At 36.6% G+C, this 27,524-nt stretch overlaps 1 protein-coding gene across 1 annotated transcript; it reads right to left on the reverse strand.

The window, feature by feature from the left end:
• Window positions 1-23,079: 23,079 nt before the first annotated feature.
• On the reverse strand, window positions 23,080-24,308 carry LOC145119101 (uncharacterized). The gene has a single exon (XM_079054732.1). The coding sequence runs from the start codon at window positions 24,060-24,062 to the stop codon at window positions 23,193-23,195; it is 870 nt and encodes a 289-aa protein (XP_078910858.1). The 5' UTR covers window positions 24,063-24,308; the 3' UTR covers window positions 23,080-23,192.
• Between the last annotated feature and the right edge of the window lie 3,216 nt (window positions 24,309-27,524).

Consider the following 27,524-nt stretch of genomic DNA (forward strand, 5'->3'; position numbering starts at 1 on the left):
TGGGCCTAATTTAGCATTTACATGTTATTGGGCCTTAGTGGCCCATTTACATGCTAATTTAGCCTGGAAATAACTTACACGACTAATGGGCCATAGTTGCCTTTTCTTCATGTTTGTTGGGCCTTATCTTATCATTTCAAGCATTATATAATGATCGAACTTCTAAATACATTTAACATTATACAAATTCATGTGAATACAAATGGGATCTAGTGAGACGTGTCGGTTGACACCACTGAGTGTATGGCCGTAACTTGTAGTTATAATCAGAGTCTCCTGGAAGGAGAGCGAGCGCTTGTGTATAGATCTATACGGGGGTGACTCCCCTATACCTGAGCTGTTCGCTACAGTTAGACTAGGCCAGTCTAGGGTGACAAAACCTTGAACGAAAATCCGACATTTGGAAAAATGCCAAGACAGGCAAATCAGTCACTATCATGTATGGTTATAACGACTCATATAGAGATCCATTCCCATTAAGACATTACGGAAAATTAAAAACTCGTAAGTCATAATGATACAAAACATTTCTACTGTGCAAGGATCGTGACATTTTTATAAATCAGAAAATATCGGATTTTTTGGGGAAATACCATTATTCAAATACTACTTACATACAACAGAAAAAATACAAAGAAATTTGAACTGCATTTCTATATGTTACTACTATGAAATTCTCACATGCATTTATACTCGATTTTCACATCATTTTTCGGACATTTTACAGAAAATATCGGATTTTCTGGGTTTACAAAAGATACAAAGACTTTTATTCAGACATGCTTATGAACTCACCAACATTATATATGTTGACCGTTTTCAAAATAACTTGTATTCTCAGGCAATCGTTAAGCTGAAGAATCGTCGACAGTATTTTGGGATTTCTTTTATGCATATTTCAATTTTCGTACAACTTATGTCTTCAGATTATGTAATGTAAAACAATGTACTTGATGTGAACAATGCCAGTTGTTATATGTAATGTTGGTGACGATTGTGTTATGTTTCATGTATATTCATTGTGATGATATTTCAATTTATAGTCACACGAGTCCCCGGACGTTTCCGCCGTCTGGTTCGGGGGTGTGACACCTTGGGCGCCGAATCGCCATTAAACACTCGGATCACTTAAACTATAACACCCACATCCAAAAACGGCCAAATGCTTCCTTCCCCAAGGCCCTAAGCCTTATGATAATTGATAATCGGGCCACAGCCCCGAAGAATAAAGCAATTCAAAACCGAGTGTTACAGTACTCCCCCATTTGACCATTTCCCATTTCCAGCTCATAACCCATTAAGACATCACTCCAAGACTCAGATCTAACTTCCTTGAGATGGTTTATCACGTAAAGTTGCTAACTTTACGTGCATGCATGGCTTAATGAAGCTCTTAAAGCTCAAAAGGACTTAATAAATGACTTAATGCATGCATGAGGCCATAAACACCATAAATTTGCTAACTTTATGCCTAAGAAACTCATAATACGCCCAGATCTAAAAGAATAAGACCCACAAACGACATAACCCATCAAGCTAACCCAAAAAGGACCAAAAGCATCAAAAACCAAGACATTAAGAGATATAAGAAAGGAGAAGACAAGGTATGAACTTGATACCTTAAAAGACTTGAAAAATGAGTGATGATTCTGGATCTATAAGCTTCACACCAAGCAAAGCACCTTCAATCTTCTTCAATCCCTTCAAAATGAGCAAAATAAGCACCAACTTCTTCTTAAAAGCTCAAAGACATATCAATGGAGGCTAAGGGTCGATTTTTAGGGTTTTAGGGCAATGCAGGCTGGTAAAGAGGCCATTCCTAGGGACTTAAGGACTTTATATAGGGTGCAACACCCTAAAGTTAGGGTTTCTTATCCTCTACGTATGCTAAGCGTAACCCTCGTATGCCCAGTGTATGAGGCCTCACATCCGCGACCGACAACTCCTTAGTACGTTAAGCGTACCATGTGGTACGCCACGCGTACTACTTCAAGGACTAATAATGCAACAAATTAAATATAAAGGGCAACTAAGGAACATACTCTAACAAGCGTTACAATTCTCCCCCACTTGAATTAGACTTCGTCCTCGAAGTCCGCTACCCTCGAATAAATCCGGATAGTGCTCCTTCATCTCATCTTCGGGTTCCCAAGTCCATTCCAAGCCCTTTCGGTGCTGCCATTGCACCTTACCAACTCTACAACCTTGTTCCTCAAGGTTTTCGTCTTCCGATCCAGAATCGCCATCGGTCTCTCAATATAATTCATGCGGTCATCCACCTGAATATCCTCCAATGGTACCACTGCGGAATCATCCACTAAGCACTTCCGCAGCTAAGAGACATGAAACGTGCTATGAATCTGACTGAGCACATCTGGAAGATCCAAACGATAAGCAACCCGGACCACCCAAGCCAAAACCCTGAAAGGACCAATATACCTAGGGCCCAGCTTGCCCCGCTTCCTGAACTGGATTGCACCTTTCCAAGGTGACACGTTCAGGAGAACCATATCTCCCACCTGGAACTCTAAATCTGACTGGCGTCTGTCGGCATAACTCTTCTGCCAACTCTGAGTTGTCTGGAGCCTACTTCGAACCTGCTAAATCAGCTCAGTTGTCTTGAGTACCACTTCGACACTCCCTATAACCCGCTGACCAACCTCGCCCCAACAAATTGAGGTCCTACACTTCCTCCCGTAGAGTATCTCGAAAGGAGGTCGATCAATGTTGACATGATAACTGTTGTTATACGGAAATTCTGCTAACGGAAGATATGTATCCCAACTCTAGGGTCTGAATAGTCCTCTCACCCTAACCATCGGTCTGCGAGTGGAATGTTATGCTGAAATTGATACGAGTGCCCAACTCGTCATGAAACATCTTCCAAAACCTAGAAGTAAACCGGAAATCTCTGTCATAAACTACCGATACCAGCACCCCATGACGTGCCACAACCTCCCGGATATAAATCTCAGCCAACTTCTCTATAGAAATACTCTCCTGAATTGGGATGAAATGCGCGCTCTTGGTCAAACGATATACGATCACCCAAATCGAATCCATTTTGCGCGCAATCTGGGGTAGCTTCGTGATAAAATCCATAGTAATATATTCCCATTTCCATACAGGAATCTCCAATAGTTGCATCATGTCGTGAGGTCGCTGATGCTCGTCCTTGACTTTCCTGCAAGCCAAGAACTGCTCCACATACCAGGCCACATCCCGCTTCATGCAGGGCCACCAATAATCAAGACGAAGATCCCTATACATCTTCGTCGCCCCGGGATGAATGGAGAACCAAGACTTGTACGCCTCCTCCATCAGAACCTGACGCACACCGTCCCAATACGGAACCCAAAATTGCGTGATGCAGAGTCAACAATCCACGACCATCATAATCGAAGGAAGCCACCTGACCCATAATACGCTCACTCTTTCGGTGCTCTTCCTTCATTGCCTCAACCTGGGCCTCACGAATCCGCTCCAACAACGGAGTAATCACGGTCATCCTCCACATATGTCTCTAATCGGAGCCGCGACCGACTTGTGGCTGAGAGCATCGGCCACCACATTGGCCTTCCCTACGTGATAAAGGATCTCACAATCATAATCCTTCACCACATCCAACCACCGGCGCTACCACATATTCAGATTCGGCTGATCTATCAAATACCTCAGGCTCTTGTGATCCGTGTAAATAGTACAATGGACCCCATAGAGGTAATGCCGCCAAATCTTGAGGGCGAAAAACACGGCCCCTAACTCCAAATCATGCGTCGGATAGTTCGCCTCATGAGGCTTCAGCTACCTCGAAGCGTAAGCGATCATGCGACCCCTCTGCATCAACACCGCCCCCAATCCTGTGATCGACGCATCACAATATACTACAAAATACTCGGCACCCTGTGGCAGAGTCAAAATCGGTGCCTTGCATAACCGCTATTTCAAGGTCTCAAAAACTGTCTGTTGCTCAGCCCCCCAGTGAAGTGTAACCGTCTTCTTGGTCAGTCGGGTCAAAGGGATAGCTATCTTGGAGAAATCCTAGATGAATCTCTGATAATAACCCACCAAACCAAGAAAACTCTGAATCTCAAATGCGGACCTCAGAACCTCCCACTGCATCACGGTCTTGACCTTAGCCGGATCGACCAAAATACCATTATGGTTGACAAGGTACCCCAGAAACTGCACCTCGCGCAACCAAAACTCACATTTGGAGAATTTTGCGAAAAATCTCCCCCTCCTTAACGTCTCCAGCACTTCGCTCAAGTGCTCTTCGTGCTGCTCCTGAGTCTTGGAATAAACCAATATATCATCGATGAATACAATCACAGACCGATCTAGCATCGATCTGCACACCCGGTTCATGAGATCCATGAACGTGGCTGGGGCATTGGTGAGCCCAAAAGGCATCACCACGAACTTGTAATGACCATAACGAGTCCAGAAAGTTGTCTTCTGCACATCCTCCTCCCTAACCCTCATCTGATGATAACTCGATCCCATATCAGTCTTGGAAAACCATGATGCACCCTGAAGCTGGTCAAAAAGATCATCAATCCTCGGGAGTAGATAAAGGTTCTTCACTGTTACCTAATTCAGCTCCCAGTAGTCGATGCACATACGATGAGACCCATCCTTCTTCTTTACAAACAAGATTGGTGCTCCCCAAGGTGAACTGCTCGGTCGAATGAATCCCTTGTCTAACAGCTCCTGAAGCTGTGTAGACAACTCCTGCATCTCGGGAGGAGCCAACTGATATGGTGCTTTGGCTATCGGAGCCGCACCAGGAACCAAATCAATCCTGAACTCAACCTGCCTCTCCGGAGGCACCCCAGGCAAATCCTCTGGAAACACATCTGGGTAATCCCGCACAATCGGCACATCATCCATGGTCGCCTTACTCTTATCCCGGGTATCGATAACATATGTGACATAACCGGAACAACCATGTTTAATATAGCATCTGGCCTTCGCTGCTGAACACAAAATCGGCCCACGCTGAGATTTCTCCCCATGAACCACTAACTCTCCCCCACTTAGGGTCCGAACCCGTACTAACTGTTGCTCACAATCGATCACTGCCCCATTAGAGCTTAACCAATCCATACCCACAATAACCATGTTCCCAAGCAAGGGAATGGGAACCAAGTCGACCGGATACTACTCGCTGAATAACTGGAGAGTACAACCCCGATGAACTCTCGCCACACGAACAGACCTATCATATACAATCTCGACATCTAATGGACAATCCAGCTCCCCCGGAGCTCCAACAAACCTCTTGCTAAGCGCAAGCGATACAAAGGATCAGGTAGCCCCTGAATCAAACAATACCAAAGTAGAAATACCATTCACGAGGAACGATCCTAAAATAAAACACATAAATATAAGTAGCAATTCAATATAGATAAAGAGATAAGGAAAAGATACATACCTGTCACCACATCTGGTGCTGCGCGAGCCTCATCGGCTGTCAACTGAAAGGCCCTGCTCTTAACCACAGGTGCATCTGCCCGGCCCTGGCGGCCGTCAGTAATCCGAAGAGTTGCAGGAGCGGGTGCTGACACTGTTCTTGCTACAGCTAAACTCAGATAATGGGCCTTCTTGTGGCCCCTCTGATTGCAATGAACGCAAATCAGATCAGATATCGGGGTGGTGGTGGTGGTAGCAGTGCAATCTCTGCTAATATGACCATTCTGCCCGCACTTGATGTAGCAAGAACCACCCACCCTGCACGCTCCCTCACGCATCTTGTTGCACTTGCCATGGCGGCTATGACCCTGATGGCCTCTCGATCGACAATTAGATACCTTGGGCCTCTTGCCCGAACCCTCGGCACTCGGCACATAATCTGGCTTCCTCTTCTTCTCCATATCCATATCAATCTCCCTCTCCTTAGCTCTCTCTATCATATCCTCCAGTGTATTGCAGCTGGATTGGCTCACAAACTGCCGAATGTCACTCCCCAACATCTCATGATATCGAGCCTTCTTGATCTCCTTATCCGCCATATACTGCGGAACCAAAAGTGCCCTCTCCAAGAACATCGCGGTGATCTCAGCCACCGTCTCAGTAGTCTGGCAGAGATCCTGAAACTCTCGCACCAAATGCTGCACCTCAATCACCGGTGCGAACTCAGCCCTAAAATTGGTTACAAAATCATCCCAGGTCATCGCATCAACAGCCTCGTGACCCACTGTGCACCCGACCTCCTCCCACCAATCACGTGCCCTATCCTTCAGAAGACAGGAGGAAAGTCTGACCTTTGCCTCCTCGGGGCAAATGTTGGTATGGAAGGCGTTAGCAACATCCACTAACCACCTCTTGCTCTCTATCGGGTCCTTCGCCTCATGATAGTCTGAAGCTCAACATGCCTGGAATTTCCTGAAGGTCAATGAACGCGCCCCAACCAAGGCCACCATCTCAAAGCGAAAGGTACTCAATCGCTCATCCAGAATCTCCAGAATGCCCTCCTTGACCGTACCAAAGATCACAGGAGTCTGATCAAGAATGCAACGCATAATCTTAGACGAGATGAACTCCTTAGTCTGATCATCCAACTGGTCGGCTGCAGAACCTGAGCCCGAGCCCTCACTAGCACCAGAGCCACTGACAGGCATGCCTCACAATGTCACCATACTGAAAATAGACCATATAAACCATTAAAATACACATCAAATATATCGAGGGATCACAACTCTACAACATTCCTGATTTCATCGCGGCCCTCCTTGACTCGAGTACGGATCCTTTGCTTCGAGTAGTACGGGCCCATACTACCTTCCACATCTATCTGTACTTTCCTCAAGGATTGCCTTGATTCCTCCAAGTCACCCCATATCCATACAAATAACCCCCAACAAACAAAAGGATCTCAGTACTAGATCTCATCCTAGTTTTTCCTAGGGAAAACTCCACACCACTCTCCGCCATCAGCTGCAGACGGAACTCCTGCTAACTTCCTCTAACTAGCTTACGAATACAATTACATATCACTAAAACCAGATAATTCTTCGAATGAGAGGTCTCACATTACAACGGTTGGACTCAAAAAAGAGTTGTGAATAGAGTTAAAACCTAACCTTCTAAAATTATTTAGTTCCCATAATATGTAACTTAGAATATTCGCTAACTAGTTAGCTGAAGCTAATAAAAACTCCTAAAAAGCACAAAGCAATCAGCATTCAAGCATCAAGTAATCAGAACCAAGCATCACCTAATCAGGCCATCCTATCACTAATTGATCAGTACTAGCATGCAAGTCTACAAGATCATACAATAGGCATACAAATGCATCTCTCCTATCATTCTATCATGCAAAAATTGAGTAGATCCTTAGCCCTAACTAGCATGCAATTCACAGATTCGCATATCAAATCATATCAGATAACATGTATGGGTAATTTGGGAAACCCTACTTGAGCTCGGCTGACTGAATGCACCACACCCTTTCTTGTCTTAGAAAACTCTTTTCTTAAAAATACATCTCTTTTTGAAAAAACTTTACCAAATCCTCAATTTGAGTTCAGACACACCCGAGAGTATGTCTGAATCCCTCAAACCAAGGCTCTGATACCAACTTGTAACGTCCCAAAAATAAGACCCAAAAGTTTCATTTTTAAATTAATAAAACCAGTATCCCAAAAACATCATCATAGAAATCCATATAAAAAAGTATATCAATCATCATATCACATCATAGTAAATCAAGAAAATGTGGAACGAGGTGGTGTGTGCTCTGCAATCATCCCGAGCTCTTCCCTTTGGAACTGGAAGTACCTGAAACAAAAACTGAAAATCGAAGCACAAAGCTTAGTGAGTTGACCAAAATACCACATACCATACATAATAAACACATAATGGGCACCGCCCTTTATCGGACCCCGCCCGGCATCGAGCCCCGCTCAGTATACAGATCGGGCCCCGCTCAACATACATATAAACATATATCATATAAACACATACACATGCAATAATCATAAAGATACATAGCATACAAAATGGTCATCGGCCCTCGCCCGTCAAGCATACAAGTACATAACACATGCAAGAGTCATGCAGACAACTAGCATACTAACATAGCATAATCATGGGCCAGCATTGGTGCCTTCGACTCGCTAAACACAGAGAGGAAACTCACCTTGAACTGCTGAATGACACGAATAAATCTATGGTTGTTGGTCCGACAAATCCCCGAGCTATCAATACCAAATAACATTCAATTAAATTGGACTCCAATCCATAACCATCAGTTCATAATTAGAGTAAAAATACCATTTTACCGCTTACCTAGTTTGGCCCAAGACTAAGGCCCAAACCTACAATCCAAATGCCCATTTACCAAAATAATCATATGTGGCCTAATTTTCCAAAGTGGGTCCAAATCCCTTCCATGGGCCTTGATCCAAGGTCCAATAATATTCCCTTCCCAAAACACTAGAATTCAGATGGCCCAACCAAGCCCTAAACATCTAAGCCGAAAATAATGGCCCAAAATGAAGATCCAAACTCTGAAGCCCAACTGACTGAGTACGTGGGGCATACACATCACGTACACACAGTGTACTCGCTTTAGGGCTTGTACGTTAAGCGTACCTTCTTGTACGCCCATCATACTCCCTACTGATGGGTTTTGAGCATAACAACATCCTATGTGATCATGCAACCCTAATTGCTTTGGATCTCAGTTTTTCACTAATTGGACATGCAAATGAAAATCCAAAGCAATAACCCTAGATCTAGCATATATAATTCAAAATTCATATATAAAAGGGTTAAGAAGATTATCTTGCTTGTTATGTAGCAATAACAAGGATTCCTTGATTAATCTTGACTCTTGAAAGCTTAGTGCCTCAAATTTTGCACCTCTAATGGCTCACAAACACTTGTAGCAAGAGAATGAGAGGAGAGAGGAGGGAATATGCAGAAAATCGGCTAGGGTTTCTATGCTCTAAGAATTGGCCGAAAACCCTATGTGAAGGGGTCTTTAAATAGCTAAGGCTGCTAGGATTTTCAGGTGGAAACCCTAATTTCATGTTTAGGCCTTAAGCAGACCATGAACCTCCTCTTCTAGAAGCCTTGGACGAATTCTATAGGGCCTCCCTATAGTTTTCGTCCACTCCATTCTAAAGGAGTCCAGCAGCTCAGTTTTCCAACTATCAATGATTTGCAAAACAGTCCCCGTTCTTTTAATCAGTTCCTTTAATCCCAAAATTAATTCCAAATTAATTTATGATCAAATACTAATTAAATAATATGATTTCTAATTTTACGTGCATGCATGGCTTAATGAAGCTCTTAAAGCTCAAAAGGACTTAATAAATGACTTAATGCATGCATGAGGCCATAAAAACCATAAAGTTGCTAACTTTATGCCTAAGAAACCCATAATACGCCCATATATAAAAGATTAATTCTCACAAACGACTTAACCCATCAAGTTAACCCAAAAGGGACCAAAAGCATAAAAAACCAAGACATGAAGAGATCTAAGCAATGAGAAGACAAGGTATGAACTTGATACCTCAAAAGACTTGCAAAATGAGTGATGATTTTGGATCTCTAAGCTTCACACCAAGCAAAGCACCTTCAATCTTCTTCGATCCCTTCAAAATGAACAAAATAAGCACCAAATTCTTCTCAAAAGCTCAAAGACGCATCAATGGAGGCTAAGGGTCGATTTTTAGGGTTTTAGGGCAATGAAGGTTGGTAAAGAGGCCAACCCTAGGGACTTAAGGACTTTATATAGGGTGCAACACCCTAAAATTATGGTTTCTTATCCTCCACGTACGCTAAGCGTAACCCTCGTACGCGCAGCGTACGAGGCCTCACATACGCGACCACCAATTCCTTAGTACACTAAGCGTACAATGTGGTACGCACCGCGTACTACTTCAAGGACCAATAATGCAAAAAATTAAATATAAAGGGCAATTCAGGAACATACTCTAAAAAGCGTTACAGTGGCGATTTTGGGTGATTTTTGAAGACTTTTGAAGATCTTTAATCATTACAAACACTTTTGATTTCCATTTTGTAAGCATTAAACATTTCAATTCCATCTTTATTCTTGTTTGATTTGTTCTTAGCCATGTGTGGCTAAGAAACCCTAGTTTCTAGTTCATGTTCAAAACATGTTGATTATTTGACTTGAAGCATGTGATTTGATGTTTGATTTGTGATTCTATTCTAGTGATTATGTTTTTGTTTATACTAGAACCCTTGAATTTGATTGGCCACTTTAATGAAATGAATTTTTATGTAGTTAATTAACTTTTAGGGCACCTAATAGTTCAATTAAGTTAATATGTGACATCCCCAAATTCACGGCCAGAAAAGACCGATTTGTTTTTGCTTATTTAAAAATCAGAGTTTCTTTTTTTGAGGAATAACATTGCGAAATTTGTTCCCAGAAAACATGATAATGATATTATCAAAGCATTTTCAAAGAAATATATTTTATTTATATTAAAACAATGGGATGTCATCGTCAATACATAAACATAAGCATAAACAAACCTTACATTAATTTACACTAATTATCTACATCTTCTTGAATCTCTCAGCAGAATGTATCTTTAATATCGCTACCTGTTATACAATAAACTGAGTGGGTCGGGTTGGGAAACCTGGTGAGTACATAAGATTTTCAACCCACAATAATATAACTAATATGTTTGATCATCAAATAATTAACCAAATTTCCCATCCCCGTTATCTTCTTTATTCTTAAGGATCTACCCTAAGGATCATCTATGCTGACAATACTAGTTCATGGATTCCTCCATGATACTTGTCACTAGGTATTCTTTTATATTTATTCCTAAGGATTTGTCCTAAGGAATAGGCACGAAGTCCATCACTGCCAAGGTTTATCTAATAGGCACTAAGTCCATAGCTGCTAGGGTTTATCTAATAGGCACTAAGTCCATAGCTGTCAGGGTTTATCTAATAGACACTAAGTCCATAGCTGCCTGGGGTTTATCTTCTTTGTTGACACTATTATTTTAAAGATTCCACCCACAATACATGTCAATGGGTTTTTAGAGAACATTTGATTAACACATGGTTCACAAATACCTATAGGTTGCGAGCCTGCTAGCATTCCACTGGACTGTTTAGAATAGTTTGTGGTTGTCATTTATACTCTGCTAGATGACGGCATCTTTAAAGTCAATGCGTCTCATCATTTATTTCATCTTTCATCTCTCATCATATATATCGTCTTTAATCTCTCATCATCTATATTATCTTTCATCTACCCATCTTTACCCAATATATTTATAGGTATAAAATACGTATATAGTTTAAATCGAGTAAAACATAAATAAATCGTTCATCTAGCATACATATCAGGAACACAGATAATAAACACATATAGCATGTAATTATATTAAATACTTCGTATCTATGTGTAAGATGAAAGTAACTATGCACTTGCTTGTTAAAGTGACGATTCGAAATGCGGACAGTGCTTCGCTTCTAGCAACTGTCTTTTCCTTTGACTTAACCTTGTATTATTATCACTAAGTCTTAGTCTAATATTTATTGCAACTAATTATTAGTCTACATTCATCATTAATTCCAATGTCTACGTCAAGATCTATCAAGTAAGGACTAGCCAGGCAGGACAGTTGGGAGACAGGATCATTTCGGCGTATAGCTTTTCTTACATCCAACAATCAAGCCAACGTGACTATTCTAGACACCTCTCCCGTAAGTAGATCAATCAGTATAATGACTTGGAATTACTGATAAATCTTATTTATAGGTTCATAATAACAACTTATTACTATAAATATAAGTTACACTGAAAACAGAATCGTGTAGCTTAACTTACAGAGCTTTTAACGAAAACTGAGAAATTACGTGGGCAGAACTCCGACTCTAAAACTTCTTTCATAGGGGTCTGATCTAAAACTAGCAGAAATTGGACAAGAAAGAATGAAGAATTCGGACAAGAAAGAAAGAAAGAAGAATTCTAGAGAGATTTTAGAGGAATTGAGTAAGGAAATATGAATAATTTGTCCTCTATTTATAGGGGTCTAATCATAGAGTAGGCTCTAAGTTTCGTCCGTATCTTTTGTGTACGAGCTCAATTTTTGACATTCTTTATATCCACGTATAGGTATTTCCGAGTAATATAACTTTCATGTAGACTCCATCGGCTATTCTCATTCAATCTCTGATTTACAAATCTGTATCGAATTCGTGGCACTCGAAGAGTAGGGACCAAGTTTCGTCCATATCTTTCATATACGAGTTCCATTCTCGACTGTCTTTATATCGATGGATTTGTATTTATGAGATCTTCAACTCTCTTTTACATTGTTTTTGCTAACAATCGACTAATTTTAAAATTCAATTTTTGAGTTGTACACTGCTACACTAAATCTTAGAAAAATCATAACTTCCTCTAATAAAGTCAGATTTGGATGTACGGTTTAATCGTGAAACTTCAACGGGTCATAACTTCTTCGTTATAAGTCGGATTTCGATGCTCTTTATATGTACGGAATCCTTGTGACATATACTATAACTTTGGTTAAGATTATTTATCCTAAATAATCTTTAATAAAAACGTTATTTTTAACGTTTATTATCTCTAAATTGACTAGCCCGAATCTGCGGGCGTTACATAATAATTGGTAACAAACAATAATTTTTCTTATTGTAAAACATATATCACATGTTTTCACACTTCCAATTGTATGAGAAGAAATGAACATTGTTGGGAAGCTTGTACAAAACTTAATGCAGTTTTTCAATACAATCTAAGAGCGTGTTTAGGTTGAATTAGTAAAGTTAGGTCTAGTCAAAGAGCGTGTTTTAGTAAGATAATTTGGCAAGCGAGAGGTATTAGAGCATGTTAATATCTTTTAGTACCAACATATAATAGCAACCATAAATTACATCAAGCCATAATCAAGTTAAATGTCAACATTGAGAACTAGAACTGGAACTATTTCGACAACCTATTTACAAATCTATTTCATTTTATGCATGTTTTCAAAGTAGATTTTTATTTTTGTTATTTAACTTTTGCAAACAAAACCCCCTTTGTGACCAAAGTACCTTGTGTAAAGAGGTATAGACTTTTATCCCGTGTCTCTGTGGTTCGAACCTGCTTGCCTTGTACTACTTTTTAGTGCATTAAAGCAATGTATTTGGAGTCTATTGTACCCCTATTATTTGTTGGTTTGACACGCCTAACAACCAACTTCGATGATCTTTGCATTGATTGTTTCTTTCCCTTTTTCCTTTAGCTCCTTTATTTTTGGAAACACTAGAAGTTCCTTCATTTGGACTTTCGGTTGAAGTCATGCTTTCCATGTGAGTTACAATAATACCATCAAAGTCACTTAAATTAATGTCGGGCGAGTCATGCGAAGGGTGAGGAAGTGTAGAAGATGGCCCCCGGCCATGAATGTCAGTCACAGCCGATCCATCGAACAACTGATCACAAAGATCAAGGTACATTGGTGGAGAAGTTCTCAAAGTTTCTACCATTCTGTTCGAATGCTTGAAAATATTATAAATATTATAAAATATTATAAAATATTTTGATATATTACTTCTTATCAAAAATCACAATACTTTGATCTCTAGTTTCCATTCGTCTTCTTCCATGTTAAATGTGTTTCTTATAGGGTTAGAAACGTTGCTTGTTTTGTTTTTTTGTTTTTTTTACTTTCAACCAAGCACCAAACTTTGCTTTTGGGTAGTCGTATTGGTTTTTCATTTGCTTTTGACCAACTACAAAATTGTGACCCGTTTTCAATCTTTTAGCTAAATTCTTCGATGATCTTGCTTTCAAACTACTCCATTCACATCTGTAAGTTGTAATTTCATGAATACAAGCTTCAATGAATGTTTTTCCACACCTTTTATCTGTTTCTAATTAATTCTAGGCCTATTTTGTACCATTGCCATGTCTAGTATTCAAAATCCAGCAATAACATATTTCAGCAATAAAACTAGTAAACTACCATACAAGTAGACCAAAAACATAATAGAAAAAATTAAGCAAGAAAATAGCATATTTCAGCAACATAGAGCAGCAAATCACAACAAGAAAATAGCTACATTTCATCAAAACCATAGCAAGAAAATAACATATTTCATAAATTTTTCGGAGATTTCAGCAACATATTTCCTCGGTTCAAAGCACATAGAGCAGCAAAATCAGCAAGAATAAAGATCAAATACAAACATCCCCAAAGTTCAAACAAAAAACACGCAATCCAACATCAAAATGACAGCAATCCAACAATAAAAAGGCAACAAACACATAGATAAAACTGAGAATCGGTGGTTGAAAAGAGGTTGAATAATCGGCAATAAAGAAATCGAGTATAAACTTGCCAACGTGAAGGGAGAGGCGACGAGGAGGGAAGTAATGAAGCCGAAGGTGGAGAGATGTTGCCGGAGGTCGATGGTAAGGATAGAATCAACGCTTGATGGATAAAACAGTGAAGCTCAGTGGAGAAGAGGGGGAAAGAAAAAAAAAGGCGGACGTTTTTTTTAGGGAAAAGGGTAGCAGATGTAATATTTTTATCTAGACCCCTCATCAAATCTGACCAATTAATGGGCTATTTCTTTTATGTCTTACTGAATAAGTGGTTAAAAATGCGCTCTGAATCTGAACGATTCAGAGCCAGCCTCTTTATGAGATCATTAAGAGGCCAAACAAATAGCCCCTAAGTCTTTCAATCTGAATACATGTCAAAATATATAGGTTAGGTTGGTGTTAGGATGTCAAACCCAACAAATAATAAGGGTACAATATACTCAAAAAGAACATTGTTATATTGCACTAAAAGGTAGTACAAGGCAAGTAGGGTTGATCCATAGAGACATAAACGACTATACGTACTTTAGTGATAGGAGGTACGCAATAATTTAAGCAAATAATAAAGAAACGGGTAAATGATTGACTAGTTAAAGTAGATATAAAATTTGTAAGGATTCCAACTCTATGTATGACAACTTAGCAATGTGATTTAAAGATGACATCATATTTAATCAATCCTACCTAAGTTGGTACTTTGAAGTATTGACAAGCTCTAACACATCACATTCACCGAGTTGTCAAATTCAAAATAAGCTTGTCAAAAATAACATAACCTTCTAATTTAAGTCTAAACAAGCTCTCAGATAGAAATCAAAAGGTTGCATTAATTTTGATGTGAATGTTCCCAACAACATCCACTACCCCTTACAAGTTCGGGAGCATAAGAGTGTGTGAATAAGATTTACACTAAATTCATTCAATGGATATTAATTTAGTACTTGTTACCTAGTCTAATTCACAAAACAATTACGAATTTTGCAATTAGATAACTCGAATGATCTAATCCTAATTCAAATGGCCAATAAAAACTAAAATTAGAATCAAACATTCGATTAAAACAAAATCAAATTCACTTAGAAATTGAAATCAAACATCAAGTCATATGATTGAGTTCACAACCAAGAAGCATAGAACATAAAGTTGGAGAAACTAGGGTTCTAGCCACACATGACTAAAGCATAATAAAAGGTCTAGAAAATATGAAATAATCTGCAAACGAGACATATAAATCTAAAGACAAATGTTTCCAATGTTTACAACCGAAACCGTGCAATGATGCTCGAAATCGTCCTTCTGCAGGTGCTCTAAAATGAAACTTGTGTGTAAAAATGCCCAAAATCCCAAGATAGAGTGAAAAAGAGAAAACTTTCAAAAGGTAGTTATTGGGCCGAACACGACCCGTGTCAAAATAGAGAAAATAAACACGACACGTGTTGTATAGGAAATAACTTCTCAATTCTGAACCTTCCTCCAAAGTAGAATGCTGAAAAATGCAGATTTAGGCCAACACGGCCTGTGTTTATCAAAGTTAACAGCTTCAATCTGGTCAAACACATTCTGTATTCAGCTTTCAGTGCAATTCCAACATACCCTGTGTTTCTTTCTGTTTCCAGGCACCAACTTGATTTTCTGACTTTTTCCTTTTCACGTCCGATCATCCCAATATCTTCATCCGTCCTTCCCGACACCTCCCAAAGTGTGTTTCCACCTCCAGCTCACTTGAAAAGGACCATAAAAATGTGCAAGTAAGGTTTTTCTTGCAACTAACACGAATTTTAATAAAATGCATATGAAATGAGATAAGCTACACTAAATGGATGCATAAAAATGACGAAAATGTGTACAAAATGCATCTAACAGTTGGAAAGCATATTGAGAATTAAGAAGGTCGTCTCTTAAGGGTATTTGATAAGTTGAAAATCCAAACCAAATGTCAAAGCCCTGAAAGTAATTTAAAACTCAAAATTTTAATAATACTTTTTGGAAAGAAGCATTAAAGTGTAGGCATCGCTAAACATCAACATAACGTCAAGAGTAAATCAACGATACCAAGAATGAAATGCATATGCTTCTATTGAAAATGCCTAAGGCCCCGTTTGATAGTTGTTGACTGAGAAAGTGCTGACTGGGAAAGGTCTGACTGGGTAAGAAATCATGACTGAGTAAGAAATCATGTTGTTTGATTGTACATCTGACTGAATGTGCTGACTGATGAAAAATGATCATTTTACCCTGTTGCTCTATATAGTGATGGATGAGGTTGCTAAATAAATATAAAAATATACAGATTGTCATACAAAATGTAAATTACACACAAATCATTTATAAAATTATAAAACTTGTATGAATCAACAACAAACAATCAAGAATAAAATTCTCAAACTCATCACTAGAATAACAAACAGTCATGTATGTATGAACTCTCAAACTCATCACTAGAACAACAAAAAATAAATTTAAGTCCAATATTTTCCTAATATGAACAGAACAAAAACAAAAACATCAAACATGAACATAACAGAAACAGAAACATCAAACTCATCGGTAGAAGGCATCTAAATTAAGCAAATCTTTTGCAATCCAAAGTCAAATATGGACTCATTTTCTTGGATGGGTTCCCCTGCATTGTTGTCTACTTTTCTAGACAAAAGACTAATGTGCCCCCATAAAAAATCATGAAACCTGGAAGTGAAAATTGTTATTTCTCACCTAAAAACTAAAAATTATGTTTTGCAATTGAACAACAAAATTCTGCAGCAAACATGAACAAAAAAAACTAAAATACGGAACTTTTAAACAAGTTCAAACATGAATAAAACAACAAAATTCCGTTGAACGTAAATTCAAACCAACATCAGAATCCAGAATTCAAAAATCAAAATTCAGAACAAGAAACAAATCAGAATCCAAAATTTAAACCAAGTTATGTTTATATTATGATCAGTTGAAGAAATCATACAAAAAAAACCAGAATCCGAAAAAAATGGGTAGTCAATTTCGTACCTGAAGAAGAGGCTCCTCGATGGAGGCTGACTGTGGAGGAGATCGTCGGTGGGGGAAGATGCAGAATCGACGAGAAAGAGGCGTTGCAGGAAAGAGAAGGATGGAGGCGCTGAAAGAAAACATAGAGTAAGGGTAAAGATGGAACTTTTCTCAGTCAGTTGTTTTCTCGTATCTATCCGAATCCGATTCTTTCTTACCGAGTCAGATGCCCACAATTCGATTACCAAACGCCTTTTGCTGACCGAGTCAGCCAAAAACGTCTGACTCGACTCGGTCATATCAAACGGGGCCTAAGTCAATCTCAAAGTGCAACTCCTCACTCATCATAAAGATGGAAAATAATTTGTGTAAAAGTAACACATAACACACTCCAAACATATACACTCTAAACGCCAAAATCATGAGTTCAGCACACATGAACCACACGAGAGGTAGCTAGCCTCATGTACAAGTGAGGCATTTCCAGGTATCCATCACAATCAGAGGTTCGTAAACCCCAAATCAAACAAGATTTGACTTGCCAAAACATATGTGCAACGACCCGAAATAATACAAGCACCGGCTCACCAAGGCATAGGTTCTATGAACCTAAATTATAAAAGCATTGGCTCGAAAAAACATACAAGTCATAACCTATCCTAAGTTGACACATAAGAATTTTCCTAAAATAAAGTTTCAAAGAAACAAACTATTTTCCAAAACTCATTTTAAAAACCATTTTACAAAAGGGTAAATATACATACAATAATCACATAGTATATTCATATGAAGATTATCATTTATCGTTTATCTGGAGATCCTTTACAATAGTTTATTATGGTTTAAGTTCAAATGAGAACTCAAATACATGTAAGAACCTAAGAATTTTTTTCTTGATAAAAAATTTCAAATAAAACACGACAAATGTACATATACACAAGCATTTAGAGTATGTGAAAAAATATATATAATGTGCATATGTGAATAGTTTTTGTCAAATTATATGTACAGATGAACATGGAAAATATGTATATATATACACAATCCAAAAAAACGTTTTATGGATTTTTTTTTTTTAAAACGAATTTTTAACAAAGAACCTAGGTTCTCACAATTTTTATGTTTCATTCTATCTTGTCTCTTATTATCGTAGGATAATCCTACTGCATAATTAACTAGCAGCATAGTAAGTTGGAAATACATATAAGACATTCAGAACTAATGGAACATAGTAACCTAAAAAAAATATAAGACTGTGGTTCGCCTCTTACCACATACCGCGGTATACTGCAGTATGCGGTAAACACCGCACCGAAGGGCAAAAAAGAAATGCGGTAAAGGTTGTGTGTGGTATGGATTTGCCACATGGAAAAAAAATGCATTCATTCACATGTTGTACTTCATGCATAAAAATGTGTACTATGGTGGATGTGGTAATATATGGTATGACACCCATCAGTTTTATGAGATGTGATAAAAAATGACATAACACTTAAAAAATATGGTGAGTATGGTATGACACCCACCAGCATAAAACATTCAAAATTAAACCTTTGTTATATGGACAAAATATGTTTACCAACACTAAAATCCAAGTGTACTGTCAAAGGTGCATAAACAAAGAAGAGGCGAAATGTAGCCGTTATTCAAGTTGCAAAACTTGATCCATTCACACCAGGTCAAAGTCTACATCAAAACAATTTTTATTTCATGTTGATTTTGTTAATTAATTGAATAAACCAGTGAGAACTGTTTTGGCTAAAATAGTAATTCCATGCTATAATTATTTGCATAATAAGAAAACTACTATAATGAGAAAAAATTAATATAATCTTTTGAATAAAGCAAATTAAAAGGTTGTAGAGACTTCATTTTAACCACGGTTCAAACTTTAACCTATTTCAATTAATTATTCTGTGGCTAAACCTTAAATTTTAAGATTCATAGAATGTAAACACTGATTGATCTATCAACAAAAGAATGGATTGAACTTTTCAGTTCAAATACTATTTACTCAATCATTTAATTTTTTAGTCCAATCAATTCTCAAATATCTTTGTTTCTTTATAAATATATATATATATATATATATATATATATATATATATATATATATATATATATATATATATATATACTAGATGTGTGTCCGTACAAGTCAGCAACGATAAATAGCTCTTTTGGCGAATAGTTGTCTTATGGAAAAATAATTATTAGATTTTATTATTAGTTATTATGTAATAAAAAATTATCATTTTTAATTAAAAAATTTATGTTTAGAATTTATATTTGTATTGTCTGTTTTTATATTTAATGTAATTAATTATTATTGATGTCTAGTTTAAGAAATATAAATAAAATTATATAGATGAATTTAATATTTTAAAATTGTCCATTTGCTCCAAATTAAATTTTTAATAACCTTCATTACTTCAAGAATTCAAAATTTTGGCAAGTATTAATGATTTGTTTCTAAAAAAATATTTTAATATTCTACTATTCGTAAAAATAAATATGTATAATATGCTAAAATTATATGTTTTAGAATATTTGAATGTAAAATATGTTAAAAATATTGTTTTAGAATATTAAAATATTAAATTCATCTTATACTATGTTATGAACAATAGATATTAGAATATTTTATTAGAGAAAATGATATCACGGTTTTATAAAAATAGTCATGTCTCAAATGAACCTAACATATCTTATACTATGTTATAAAACATATTATTCATATCTTAAATTTTAAGATCTATAAAATACAAAAAAAAAAATTATACAAATCAATTATGCATAACAGAATCATTAATACTTGCTAAAATTTTGAAATCTTGAAGTAATGAATGTTATTTAAAATTTAATTTGGAGCAAAATGACAATTTTAAAATATTAAATTCATCTATATAAATTTATTTATATTTCTTAAACTAGACACCAATAGTAACTAATTTACATCAAATATAAAAACAAACAATATAAATATAAATTCTAAACATAAATATATTAATTAAAAGTGATAATTTGTATTATATAAAAACTAATAATAAAATTTAACGTCCCAATACTAAGACTATAAAAGTTTTCATTTTTAGATTAATAAAACCACAAACCATATCATTGTCATAAAACCCAAGTTATCAAAATATATCGATACATTATCAATATTAGAGTAAATCACAAAATGCGGAATCGAGTGGTGTGTGCCCTACAATCATCCCGAGCTCCCACCTTTAAAACCATGAATACCTGAAACATAAATTAAAAACAGTAAACACAAAGTTTATTGAGTTCCCCAAGATACCACATATCATACAAATCAACATATAATGGGCCCCGCCCAGTATACAGATCTGTCAATCAACGGGCCCCGCCCAAAGAGTATAACGGGCCCTGCCCTAACTCGCATAATGTGCCCCGCGCAATGAGATTAACAGGCCCTGCCCTAACTCGCATAACGGGCCCCACCCAATGAGTGTAACGGGCCCCACCCTAACTCGCATAACGGGCCCCGCCCACATACAATTCATACTACATGACAAGTAATAGCATACAAAATAATCATCGAGCCCCGCCCAGTAAGCATACAAGCACATAAACATACTAGTGTCACACAGAAAACGAGTATTCTAATATAACAGATCATGGGTCGGCATTGGTGCCTTCAACCTGCTACAAATGGTGAGGAAACTCACCTTGCTTCTGAATCCCGCAGATAAGTCTCTGACCGCTGGCCCGCTAAAATCCATGCGCTATAATCATAATACATAATCAAATTAATACTTGGATCCCAACTCACACCAAGATTTTAAACTAGGTACAAGACCCTTTTACCCTCTCCATAACTTGGCCCAAGGCCAAGGCCCAATCCAACAATCTAAAGGTCCAAATCCTATTTAGCTACCCAAGGCCCAAATCATGGCCCAATAATCCAAATTGGGCCCAAATCCCATAGTGCGCCTTTTCAAAATAATTAACAATCCAAAACCTGATAGCCCAACAGGGCCCAAAACATCTTAGCCCAAAACGAAGCCCAAACACCGAAATCCATTCCTGCTGAGTATGCGGGGCGTACTCAGCTTGTATGCTAAACGTACTGGCTCAAGGGCGTGTATAGTGCGCGTACAGGCTTTTACACCCAGCGTACTCCTCCATTCAGCCCAATCTCATTTTTCTTCCTTAATCCGTTAAGACATTGATCCAAAACATAGATTTGACTTCCTTGAGCTAGATAATCACGTAAAAGTTGCTAACTTTATGTTCATGCATGACTAAATGAAGCTCTTAAAGCTCAAAAGGACTTATTAGGTGACTTAACGCATGTATGTGACCTTAAACCTCATAAAGCTTGCACCTTTATGCTTAAGAACCTCATAACAACTCAGATCTAAAAGAATAACTCCTTCAAACACCTTAACTCATCAATTAACCCAAAAAAGGACCCAAAGGCATGAAAATCAAGACAATAAGAGATCTAAGCATTAACAAGTATATTCCCTATCCCCTAATAATATATATATATATATATATATATATATATATATATATATATATATATATATATATATATATATATATATATATATATATATTATTAGGGGATAGGGAATATACATTACAGCCCAACCTAAACTTAGGTACTAAACCTCTAAATTATGCAGTTTTATCTTAGTAAATATAACCGGTTTTTACTTGGTAAATATACAATTCCTCATTGCATTTCTTTCCTCTATTATCATTTAACCCTTCATGTTTTATTTCCTCCATTATCGTTTATTACTTCACGTCAGTGAAAATTACTGTTTTCGACCATCACGAAGGTCAAAGATAATTAATATTTTTGCTTCCCTATTAAAAAAATTTGTTTCAATATTGAATCTGCAACATCAAGTGTTAATTATGAATCCCTAATTGCAATCTTTAGCTAATAAAACGACGTAGTTTAACGAGCTTTAGTACCTAAGCTTAGGTGAGGCTGTAATGTATTATTATTATTATTATTATTATTATTATTATGAAAGTGATGATGGGCTTATAAGTCGATTAGTTGGGCTCGTGACAGGTCAATGCATGGTAAGAGAATGGGCATCGTGGATTCGTGGTCCTCTCTTATAACAATATTTTCTATAGAATTTATTTATTTTTTTGGAAAATAAATAACCAAAAATAAGTTCAAAGATTCCGTCGTATATTTCTAGCCATAATTTCCCAATATCATATTTCTAATTTATATTCAATTTTCATGATCCCACACGTGTTCCAGTTGACGTCAACTTGTCCATTGTATTCAGTTAAAAGAATAACTTCTTATTTAAATACATTATAGAAAGAAAACAAGAAACAATATTTAAATAATAAAAATATACGATTTTTAAATAATAATTTCCTTATAATATATGCAAATCCCCATATATAAGGCTCCTTAACTGGTTTCTTTTCGATATTATGGAAGTCCATATAGAAAAAATGGTAAGTAAAGCTGTAAAGGTTCCATATATACAAGTTTCATGTATTTGGTAAGAAATTAATCCATAACGTATTTTGTTGTTATTGAGTATACTATATACTTCGTAATAAATTTGAACAATTAATTATTATGTATTATTTAACTTAATAAAATTGTCATGATAATGTATACATTGATTATGTTAAAAAAAAAATGTATACATTGATTACAATTCTTGGATTCGTAAACCTTTTTACAAAATTTATATTTTATATGATTAATTAATCCAACTAGATAGGAAAAAAAGACTAAAAAATATATATATTTAGAAATAAGACAAACTAAAAATAAAAATGAAAACAAAAGATTGACCGATTAATCACAATTAAAAGTTTACACAAGTCAAACTCATACAAGAATCCGATCCCATGTTCTTGCTGGTTCTGATTTACACCTGCTCAGAATCAATGGCGCAGCTTTGATTGCTTTCAATTTTTCAACCTCATTACTTTTATTACATGTACTTTCTTCATTCATTTCTCCATTTTCATTCCCAATAACTTCTTCTTCTCCTTCTTCTTCTTCGATCCTCAAATTTTTAATTTTTTCTTTAACTTCTTCCTCCCCTGTTTCTCCGCCTGTTGATTCCCAAAACTTACCTGCTAATGAAGAAGATCTGTAGGGAGCAGATCTGCATCTTGTCAACAGAAATGCATTTCGGGGTGGTGATCGTGAAATCAAGCCCTGATTATCAGCTTCTACAGTCAAATCTTCAACTTCTTTTTCTTCTTCGTCGTCATCGCCATTGTCGCCGGAGACGTTTCGGGGAGCAGATGTCGGAGAAGCTTCAATCACCGGTGAATCATGTGAATCTCTGGAGGTTTTGCAATACCCACATCGAAAACACGAAACCCATTTGCTCCAAAGGCTTCTACACGATTTTGGTCTGAGTTTTTTTAAGCAACGACAAAGGCGGTTACTTGGGTGGTGGCGGCGGAGGGAGGTGGTGGTGGTGGTGGCGATGGCGATGGCGGTTTTCTTGTTTTTCTTGGAGCGTCTGACACGGACTTGGCCGATGCACGTGACTTTAGGGGAAGATGGTTCTTGTGTGGTCTCGATAACTGTGTTTCTCTTCCATCTGAACATGGGGCTCGCACGTGATCTTCTTCCTCTGTTACTGCTCTTGCTTCCCACGTTGCTTCTTAAGAACCTCATCAATGGCGGAGGGAACTTCTCTGTTCTTCCAGGGCTTGATATGGGTTTCGTTGGTTTCTTCATCTTCTCTGTTCTTCAAATGAATCACATTCACAACTCCAAAAATCCCGCACTGTTTTTCACATAACGAAGATCAAAACCCAAACAGAAACACACACAAACGGTGGGATTCAAACAAGAACACACAGACTGAGACTGTGTGTGCTTGTTGAATTTCGTACTGAAGCTCTGTTTCGATTTCTCTCTCTAGCTTCATCAATGGAGTTTTTGAAGGTTTAGAGAGAGGGGAAGAGACTAGAGAGAGTATAATGCTTGGATGGTGGTTAATATAGGCTAGTGTTTTTACAAGAAATGTAAACCTAAAATAATAACAATCGACGTACAACTTTTGATGCTTGTAGTACAATTGTATACAGCAATGTTGCGTCAGTAACATGGGTTTACCTTAACATATGCCGTTTTCACCATATGACATCCTCAAAATTGGTGACAATATGAAAACCCTTATCAACATTTGGATTCAACATATCAATTCTTATTTACTTTATTAAAGAAAATCGATAACAATTTTAAAATTATAAAAATATAAAGGAAAGATGAATTAAAATTGTTCAACAATAAGCTAATGTCTGTGAACAAGCTAATGTATGAGATCCTTCGTCCATGAAGTGTTGAAGAGATGTGATTTGATGTTAAAGGTTACGAGATAAAAACATAGTTAATGTCTAAGATCCTCTATACGTACAATGTCAAATAAATTTAGTCTTGTCAGACATTGAAAAATACTTGAGGCAAATGGACTTAAATGTTAAAATAACGATTTACTTACAAAATTGTTCTAGTATACTGGTAAAATAAACAAATCATTAGACTTTGTGACAATAGCCTTGAATTTTATTTATTTATTTATTTATTAAAACATACTAAATCTTGTGAAACAACCTTGAGATTGGATGTAAACAGAGGGGTTTGATCCTCACAATAGAATAATTTCATTTTAGTATTCATTACTAAGTTTATGTTCCTAGTTTGAAAAAAAAATCATTTCAGGAAATCCAAGAGATTGTTGGATCTTGTATACATTAATGTGTGGACCTTTCAGATCCGCCACAAGGGACGTAAAAAACTACTACGTCATATTTAAAGACAGTTTTAGTAGATGTGATTTTGTTTATATGATTAAGCATAAGTCTGACACTTTGAAAAGTTTCAAGTATTAGAACAAAGTAGGGAATCAATTGGGCATGAAGATAAAAGGGTTTTCGATCCGAAAGGAAAGGAGAGTGTCTTAGTATCTAGTTCATTGATCATCATAGAGATTGTGGAATAGTTTCCTAATTACCTTCTCTAAGGACAACATAATGTAAATATGTAATGGTGTTGTTAAAAAGAGAATCAAATGCTATATGGTTCGATCTATGATAAGTCGTGTTTTGCTACCAATTACATTTTTGGGGAATATACACTTGAATAGTACAACATGTTTTGAACCCTGTAACCGACTAAGTGGGTTTGCAGACACCTCATGAAACGTGGACTTGGAAAGTTCCCTCACATTTATTTTTGGTGTTGTTAGGTCTTTCGTTAGACGAGGAACCAATGTATTGGGTACAAAGTTATCTATGTATGACTTTGTAAATGGTTTGACTTTTGTAGACCCACTTGCATGTGGTAAAGTAGCTTTGTGACATGATATATATATATATATATATATATATATATATATATATATATATATATATATATATATATATATATATATATATATATATATATATATAGAGAGAGAGAGAGAGAGAGAGAGAGATGTAAACACCTCTATATAAGGTGAGTTCATACCACTTGTAGAGGTGTGCTTGAGAGATGTAACATTGAGAGTGTTAGTATGTGTTAATTATGTAGATTTCGATCTAGATCCTTTTTTGTAAACACCTTTGATAATCCAATGCATCTCTTAAACACCGAAATCACTGTGTTCTTTGTGTGTTCTTTACTTCCGCATGCCAAACAAATGCTCATAATTCACATCAATTCGTATCAGAGCGGGTCTTCGAAGATCGACATGATTTTTTTGAAGAAACGATTCTCGGTTTGGCTACAATCATCACAATTGGAACATTTATGGTGAGTCTCTCTATGATCTCTCTAAATCTCGTTGATTCGTGCGTTGCGTTCTTGAATTTTTGACCATTTTGACTCATTGGATCAATTTTTTTTTTGAAAAACCCACTTGTTATGATCCCATAATTTTTTGTTGATCAAAGCCCGATCCAATCTCATATTCGTTTGTTCGATTTGATTCTTAATTTGCAATTGTTCGTTTGAATCAAAATTTGACCCAAAAACAAAATCAATAATGGTTACTGTTCATTAATTCATCGTGAGCCCAATTAAAATCTCGAGTAATGTTCTTCTAATTTCGAGCCCATTTCAATTTTCTTAAATTTCTCTGTCCGTCTGTTTAATGTTCATGGTCCAAGAATACTTTTGACTCTTTCTTATTCATCGATTCAATAATTACTTCTTGTTTTCGTCAAAATTCATGTGTTCATAATCAATTTTGATAATATTTGTTGATTGAATCTTCGTCAATGGTGATTTCGTTGATTTTTGTTGTTCGTTTGTGTCAAAAATCTCGTACTTGAAAGTCAAACGTGTTTCTGAGAAGTCAAAATCTAAATCTGTTTTGAAATCGAAATCGATTTATTGATAGATGGTTAGAATCAAATTGAACATGATTGTCGAAGTGTTTTGGGATGATTATTGAAGTGGTAATGCTTCAATTGAAGAGTCAACTCAAAAGTCAAAGCTCGGTTCTTATGATTCCAAGATTCAAAATCGAAAAAGAATCAGATGGATATGGTTTCATTTTGAGTATTGATGACGAGTCTGAATTTGTTTTTGATGAGTCTGAATTCGATCTTGATGATGTTTGGTGTCGATGTGGATTCGTTTTGGATTGAACACCAAAAAGCGAATGAAGAACTGTGGTTGATTGTTTGAAATTGAATGAGATAAAACAATCGAAATTGAAGTTTGACTCTGATGTAATTTTGATTTCAAGTGGTTTATTGATTTTGGTAAGTTGATAATCGAAGATTTTGGGGTTCGATTTTGAAGTCGATGATTGATGATGAACAGGAAGGGAAGGTGTCGATACGATGTTAAGTCCAAATTGGTTTGATGTCGAAATGTAATGTGAGAAAGGAAATCGATATCATTTGTTTGGAAAGGATATCGAGTTCGCATATCTAGAATTGAATGATTTCGAATTGGGTTGATGACGTGATTGGATGAACGATCACGAAGGCTATGAACTCGACCTGTTGTTGTCGATGATGGTTTGATAAACAGATTGATGTTAAATAAAAAGCTAAGGGCGAACATGTTTTGCTTGAGCACGAAATCGTTTTTGGTTGGTATATTGATTTCGAATGTCGATGATATTGATTTTGGGTTAGTGAATGAAGAACGAAGGATTGGGTTGGTGTTAGTCTTGATATCGATAGTCGAAGATTTTTGTTT

The sequence above is a fragment of the Lactuca virosa genome, chromosome 6 (assembly GCF_052849685.1).
Source record: "Lactuca virosa cultivar CGN04683 chromosome 6, Lactuca_virosa_CGN04683_v6, whole genome shotgun sequence".
NCBI lineage: Eukaryota > Viridiplantae > Streptophyta > Magnoliopsida > Asterales > Asteraceae > Lactuca > Lactuca virosa.

What these genes read in the sequence shown, in the direction of transcription:
- LOC145119101 (XM_079054732.1), bottom strand. Translation starts at nt 24,062, where the DNA reads ATGAAGAAACCAACGAAACCCATATCAAGCCCTGGAAGAACAGAGAAG.